The 7,979-nt window shown below is 46.2% G+C and overlaps 1 protein-coding gene across 1 annotated transcript in view; it reads left to right on the forward strand.

Moving 5' to 3' along the window:
* The window catches only part of LOC118326637 (nidogen-1-like), a gene marked incomplete at its 3' end in the record, with an annotated part of 13,687 nt that extends 5,708 nt beyond the window's left edge, over window positions 1-7,979 (forward strand). Inside the window, 9 exon segments of the mRNA XM_035659673.1 lie at window positions 243-371; window positions 2,736-2,981; window positions 3,059-3,231; window positions 3,760-3,886; window positions 4,798-4,969; window positions 5,172-5,329; window positions 5,404-5,527; window positions 6,159-6,271; window positions 7,276-7,979. Coding sequence (XP_035515566.1) covers window positions 243-371; window positions 2,736-2,981; window positions 3,059-3,231; window positions 3,760-3,886; window positions 4,798-4,969; window positions 5,172-5,329; window positions 5,404-5,527; window positions 6,159-6,271; window positions 7,276-7,397 — 1,364 coding nt within the window.

A 7,979-nucleotide genomic window follows, 5' to 3' on the forward strand; every position in this document is an offset into this window, starting at 1 on the left:
GGCAGGGCTTTTAATTAGGCATTACTGTCAGTTCTGACAGGCATCGCTATGGGAAAGGATCCCTACCAGAGATACACCTTCTGAGTTTAACCACCCAAAGCGTAAATATCGAATATCACTATCACTCTCCACCAGAGACATTTTTTGGAGCCAGCACCTAGTGGCCATGCGTGGTACTGCGTCTTCAAGCACCTGAAGAGTGGATTTGTCTTCATCTTTGCTTCCTTTTTCTTCCTGTTCAGACGTAGACGAGTGTCAGCAGGAACGATGCCACCGCGACGCCATGTGCTCCAACACACAGGGCTCGTACACCTGCCAGTGCCAGCCTGGTTTCCACGGCGACGGCTTTCGATGCAGCCCTACGTCCTCAGGTAGGTATCTCACACACTCTCTGAGTACGCCATGTTTCTACGGTAGCCCAGAACAGAAAGAGAACAGACAAACACTGGCTCTTGATAGCGGCTTTCACAAGTTTTGAGCCCGCCTCACGCTTGGAGGGCAGTTACCAAATGGTTGCAATCTGCAGTTTCACCACTAAATCCTCCACACTGGTCCTTTAATGGCATGTTCCCAACAAAAGTGCAGTGGATCATGTTGCTTGGCAAAAATTCGGCCTTTAATCTGGTTTATTGTGGCAATGTGAGTCCAAAATAACCAGATTTCTTATTTATTTAATGTTAATAAACAGATGAAAATGATGCTGAATTCAGACTTTGTCATTCTGTCTGCAAGACTTTTAAACAACTTTTAAAATGCTTCTTTTCTTAATGGAGTTTGGTTGATCAGGACCATGATAACTTAATTTATAGTAAAGTAAAACTTTATCTCTTCCTTTTCTCCAACAATCTCCTTTCTTGTCCGCTCTCTGTATAAATATGAAGTAGTATCACATAACCAGAGTGAACATCTCTGGTGTGACTGTTTATATGTGCATATTTCATAAGAGGTCTGTTTCTGACTCTAAACAGTTTTAATCGAATTAAAAACTTGTTGGAGAAGAACAGAGAGAGTGAAGGGATCAGTGTGAGAGCTGGAGGAGTCTTTGGGCAGCAGGAATGTAAACTGCAGCATTAAACACGTAGAAGCAGCAGCGTGGTCCTTCTGACGGACCAAGAGCTGCAGTAAGACGGCGCCCGGGGGGGTTTTAGTGGTGGGTGGCGGAGGTTTCAGAGACAAATGGAAGCTGTGTAAACACGTGTGTGTAAAATAACTTGTGTGAAGGTTGTTGGCGGTCGAGGGGACGGCGGAGCGGTGAAGGATGTGATCAGAGCGTAAACACACCTCATGTTAGACTCCTGGTGACGCACAGCTGAGAGATAAATGTTTTTAATTATTTATATATATATATATTTATATATATATTTAAGATGCTAATATAAATGGAGACAGTCGCTCTCCACCAGCAGCTGTTAACAGTAAAATGAATCCTCTTCCTCCTGATCTGATGTGTCATTATCACGCAGACGTCTGATTGGCTGGCAGCAGGTGTAGTTTCTCTGTCTGCTCTGTTGTTGTTGTTGTTGTTGTCGTGTTGGCGGCGTGGCGGCGTGCCAGAAGCTGCAGACACCCTCAGTGATTCCAGGTGTCGGGAGCTGAGAGCTAATTACAGCTCGCTCCCCCGCGCCAGAGTTTTGTCATATTTTGGTCCTTTTTACGACCCGCTGGCCCCGAAAGCCGTAATCTTTCTGTCCCCTGTCAAAACTTGTCACAGCGTCTCTTCACTGAGAGCAGCTTCCTTTTGTGTCTTTGATCCTCGCACCCCCCCTGGCCTCGCTCTCTCAGGGGGTTGCTCTTTCTTCAGCTGATTGTCGGCAGCAAACGTGGCGCTAGCTGCGAGGACACGCCGCCATCTGTCAGTCTGTTGTGGCTGCTCTGTGGTTGGTCTCGCTGATACCCCTGAGGATAAGGGTGCGAGGAGGCTCCTCCAGATGTCACTGCGGCCCCTGGATGTGACCGCAGAGATGAAGAGGCTCGCTGCTCGTCTCTAATCTGTGGTTCTCTCCACACACACACACACACACACACATGTTTATCTGCAGCTGCCACGTACGACAAACACCAAATACAGCCGAGGAACACTGGAGCTGTGAAATAAAGAGTCTGATGGATCGTATTTTCATTAGTAATGGGAGCAGGAATGTAGAACCTCCCCTACAGTCGCTGCAACGGCCTCCCAGAACGCCACGTGTTCCTTTATTGTGTTGTTGTTAGAGTAAAACAAACAGAAACTCCAAAGCAAAACTGGCCTGAAACCGCAGCCTCCACCTGCCCTCCATACCTGCTGTAGTGTTACCAATAAAGACAACAACTCCCATGATCCCGCACTGCTTCATTGTCATCAAACCTTTGTTATTGTTTTGCTGTGAGAGAGCCCCTACTGGCAGAAATCACATACTGGCCCTTTAAGGATGTCGAGTTCAAATGAATGTGGGATAAAACGAACTTGAGATGATTGTAAGGTGTAAACATTAGCATATCTCCATGCTAACTCTATGTGCTATTAGCATGTAGCTTGCATAAAGGTTCTCTGTTGTGTAATGATCGTTGCTGCTAGCGTGGCGTTTACAGTACGGAGAATCTCGGCTTTAGAGGTTGTTGGTAGTTTGAACACTGGACAGAACCAGGCTAGCTGTTTCCCCCTGCCTTCAGTCTTTGTGCTAAGCTAGGCTAACCACGCTCTGACTCCCAGGTTTGAGGCCTTCATGTTGCTGACGTTTGTTATTTTGTGTTTTCAGAGCGAGAGAAGACGCAGTGCGAGCGCCACAGAGAGAGCGCCCAGACCGCCACCGCCACCTCCGGCTCGGGCTTCTTCTCTTTCTTCCGCCCTCGGCCGGCCGTCAGTCAGTACGTCCCTCAGTGCAACGAACACGGAGCCTACGAGCCCACGCAGTGCCACACCAGCATCGGACAGTGCTGGTGTGTGGACGCCAACGGCCAGGAGATCCCCAACACCCGCACCGGCCCCGGCAGCACCCCCCTGTGTGAGCTCACTGACCACACTCTCCTGCCTTTATACTCTCAGGGACTCCCGACCAATAAACTCTCCTCTCCTGTACAGGTATCGACCAGGTGGTGACTCCTCCTCCGGTGGGTCCGACACCGCGGCCCGACGTCCACCCCGTCGCTCCGGGAACACACCTGCTGTTCGCTCAGAGCGGGAAGATCGAACACGTTCCTCTGGACGGGTACAAGATGAAAATGGAGGAGGCCAAACCTCTGCTGCACATCCCCGTAAGACCAGATCACTTCATTCAGGAACCAGGAAGTCAACTTCTCCTCACATTGATCCTATCAGAGATTTTATTCTCACTGGAACGAGTTGCTTTTGATTTTCAATGACTGACAGAAAGATAACATGTTTAATTATGTCGTCTTTACTGATGTTTTTGACGTGTTCGTTGTGAGTATATCAGCCCCAGACTCAGATTATAAAACGGTTCTGTGAGTTACTGGTTACACAGACTCCTCGTTGAAGAGACATTCGGTCCTCGTATGTGCAGAACGCGGTCACTCGCTGTCGTTGTTTGAATGTATCTGAACCCCTTCTGAGCGTTCCTGGAACAATCCTCGAATTGTTCTTCAACAGATTTCAGCATCAGAACTCTTTTCTTCTGTTCTGAGGCGGCGTTAATGGACTGCAGCTGAACATAAAGCTCTGCGTCAGCCCGACGCCCCGCTGACGGCCCGTCACACAAAAGACTCATTGAGAGCGTCTCCAGATGAATGAAAGCGTCTGTCTTTTCTTGTGCTTCCTCTCAGGACCGGGTGGTGATCGCCGTGGCCTACGACTGCGTGGAGAAGATGGTTTACTGGACCGACATCACCGGGCCGGCTATCAGCAGGGCCGGGATGAGCGGAGGAGACATCAGCCCGGTCATCACTACAGGTACGACCCCAGGAAGTACTGCCAGACAGATCTGAACCAGATATAAAACGCTGCGTTCACACTGCAGGAAGAAGTGGCCCAAAGCTGGGCACATGCACAGGAAGAGTCATAAATCAGCTCATTTCCAGATAAATATATCCATGTTTATTCCACCACATATACAGATTTAACCAAACATTACTTAATTTGTTAATAATTATATATATATTATTAATTAATTTGTCAATAAACGGATCAAAATGATGCTGAAATAACGATCTGATGAAATCACAACGAGCAAACAACTTTTAAAAAGCTTGTTTTCTGAATGGGGTTTGGTTGATCAGAGCTATTCTAACTTAAAAAACCGACAACTGGAGTCAGTAACAGATTTATTATATATATATATATTATATTTATATACATATTTACGTCTCAGAGCGATCTGCTCTCTCTGTCCGTTCTCTGTATAAATAGAGTCTGGTTGCATAGACTCAGGACACAAACTCATCCATATATGGCCGGATACCCACATGTAAAACCTCTGTGTGTACTTCTACTTCAGTCTGTTAGGAGTTTTCATTTTCACTCCCTCTCACACTAAAAGTTTAAGTATATACATCAGAACCAAGAGAGCTTGTGTTTCTATTATTCCTGTAAAGAAGAGGGAAGTCTGCTCACACAGTTATAAACTCTATTTATTTATTCCAAATTTTGTTAAATGTGTCTTTTAGAGTCCTCAAAGTCAACTCCATTTAAAATGATTCCCACATTGTTCCATACAGTCTTCCACTATACTGGATTTATACGCCTTTCAAACCAACAGTGTCCCAGATGAAGAGTCTCAGTGTCTGAGTGTTAAATACTGTGAATAATGGGATCTGTTAGCTGGTTAGCATTACAGCTAAGTGTCTGTATCTGTCCGTCCTCAGATCTCCAGAGTCCTGAAGGCATCGCCATCGACCACGTGGCTCGTCTCCTCTTCTGGACCGACTCCATGCGCGACACCGTTGAGGTTTCCAAGCTGGATGGCAGCCAGCGGCGAGTCCTGTTCGACACCGACCTCATCAACCCCCGACCCATCGTCACCAACCCGGCGTATGGGTGAGTGTCCGTTAACATTAAAGGGCCAGTGTGTAACATTAATATAATATTTATAGGTTTGTTTTCATTAGTGTTTAATCACCTGGAAATGTTATATTTTAAATAGTTTTATTCTATATTATTTAGTTTGAAACTCGTCCGTTGGCTCGTTCGTTCTTCCGCCCCGAGTTCAGTCTAACCGCTCTTTGTCCCGGCGCTGCAGGCGGCTGTACTGGGCCGACTGGAATAGAGACGGGCCTAAAATCGAGATGTCCAACATGGATGGGACGGATCGGGTCGTCCTGGTGAAAGACGACCTGGGACTTCCCAACGGTCTGACCTTCGACCTGGACAACCAGCAGCTGTGTTGGGCCGACGCAGGTGAGACAGGAACCAGATTCAAAGCTGATCCTGCTGGTGATTGATTGATTGATTGATTGATTGATTGTCTGCAGGTACTCGTAAGGTGGAGTGTATGGATCCTCACCGCAGGCTGAGGAGGAAGATCGTTGAAGGGATCCAGTATCCGTTCTCTCTGGTCTCCTTTGGGAGGAACCTTTACTACACCGACTGGAGGAGGTAACGCTGAACCCGACTGTGTGTGGACGACCGTTATTATTGTGTTTGTACAGAAATGTTCCAACTAATACTAAGTAACTAAACAAAATAATGACGTCAAGAAAAACATTAAATTAAATCATAAACCAAGAAGACTTACAGACAAACATTTTTAATAATAAAAAGCTTTTTGTGTCACATTGGTTTCATTGAGACAATCAGGTTTTTATGTTGAACACAAACTTAAAGAAGCTAAATTCTTTTAATATCAACGGTTTCTGAGGATCCGAAGCTCAGTGCGGACGCCATATTGGTAGTCCTGAATCCACCTGTCACTCAGAGCGGCCACGCCCTTAATTATACATAACTTTAGTCCTTAATATAATTTAAACAGCTGTACAGTTACAGAACAGGGAAATTATGTCTAGAGACCAAAAGTCTGTAAACATGTTTGTTTCTGCTGTAAAAGTTTAATATGAGGCCTAATGGAGACTGACTGCTGGAGCCTCTAGTGGCCGTTAGAGGAACTGCAGCTTTTTAAACTTTATTTGACAACGTGCAGCTAAAACCTGAAAATTAGATTTTTTTTCATTTTTATTCATCCCCGCGTCAAACGTTGTGCCTGATCTGTTCCTGGTTGTTGTTTTCCCAGGGAGGCGGTGGTCGCTGTGGACCGTCAGTCGGAGAAAGAGACGGAAGAGTTCCTGCCGCAGAAACGCTCCCGGCTGTACGGCATCACCACGACACCCACACAGTGTCCTCAAGGTACGGCTCGGTTTCACCTGCAGTCAGAGAACGTCTGATTCATTCAACTTTTAACAACGTCTGCCTGGGAAAGGTTCGACCTCGCTGCCCCTCCGAGGTTCACCGGCTGTTTTTAGGATTGTTTCGGTTTTCATGCAGTTAGTGACGTATATTTCACTGCGCTGTCCAGTAACTTCCAGTAACCCGTTACCATGACAACAGCTGCAGCTACATGTAAAGCACAGACTGTTCCCCGCGTACGAAGACCAGGACCCGGAGCGGTGCAGTGGGAGAGCAGATGCAGTGTGGTAATTGATTCCAGACGCTTTATGGTATGTGGTCGGATATAAGCGTGGGAACTCTGCGGTGAAGTGACCTCGGGGGAGCCAGCTGTGGATACGGAGACTCACATCTGGCTCCGAGCCCCAAACTGCACCGCCTGCGTCCACCTGCGGCCGCCAGTGATGAACTGCTCGTCCACTTCCTGAAGCCGCAGCCTCACGAAACGTTTCTGTTTTACTTGGCAAAGAGATTGAATGCAGACGACGGCGATCGAGAACAGAGGAGGTCGTTTCAGATGAAACCGGCTGAGTTTAGAAGCTGCTGTTAAACTAAACGCTCCACAGTGGAAACTAAATAACCATCAACTTTCCTCTTCTGTTACTGTTCTGATGTAAGAGACGTCTGATGCTCTTTATAAAGCATCAGACCGCAGTTATAATATACGAGAGTAAAAGTTTTATTCACTGTGACATAAATAATTAAATTTACTGTAAAAAAGAAGCACGAACCATCAAATATTTAATACTTTTGCTTGAAACCAACATTTCATCAAAGTAGCTGCAGATTATTTTTCCTTTCACTGACTGTTGCAGCTCTGGAACATGCTAGCATTTGTTAGCACGCTAACGTGCTGAAGGCTAACATCGTTTCATTCTTCTTTATAAGCTTTATTGAACTTCCTGTTGAGGCTCACTTTGGCTTCCGGTCAGATTCTAACCTTGTTCCCTCCTCTCTCCCGTCAGCCTATAACTACTGCGCCAACAACGGCGGCTGCTCTCACCTGTGTCTGCCGCGGCTCGGCGGATTCACCTGCCGCTGCCCGGACGCCGCCGCTGGCGCCCCCTGCGAGGAGAGGAACCTGTGAGTTCTGCAGGGCGACGACGCGAGCTGCTGCTGCAGCGGGAAACCAAAACACACTTAACTGAATTTTGGTGTTTTCTACTTTTCTTACTTGAACTGAACATTTTCTACGATCATTCTCGAGTTCTCCGTGTTTTTAAAGGCGGTTCAGACCTCGCTGTATTTATGATGTCATGCTGCAGGTCGCTCAGATAACGGGTCTGATGTGAGGAGGTTCGTTCCAACGTGAGAAAGAAGTGACAGTTAATCTAACATACAGGGATTTTATAAAGACGGCAGGTAACCTAAACCCACTCACCAGATTATATGAAAATGTTTTTATTGTATTTTAAAAGTGAAACTCTGTAGTTGTTCCTTATTGATTTCTTATAGGTGTGGTCGGAAAGATAACTGCGAAAAACAATCAGATTTAACCCGAGCAATCCAAAAACTGGAGGGAAGAGTTCCCACGGGCCTCGAAATGTTTGACATTAAAAAAGCTTCTTAAAGGTTTCTAAAAACATTTATCAAGTTATTCCTGTGAAGTATAAATCAGACTGTATTTCATATTTAATCAGATCTGAATATTAGTGACACACTGAGCAGT

Source organism: Morone saxatilis, unplaced genomic scaffold, assembly GCF_004916995.1.
Source record: "Morone saxatilis isolate NCDOM2014 unplaced genomic scaffold, NCSU_SB_2.0 Contig17, whole genome shotgun sequence".
In the NCBI taxonomy this organism is placed as follows: Eukaryota; Metazoa; Chordata; class Actinopteri; family Moronidae; genus Morone; species Morone saxatilis.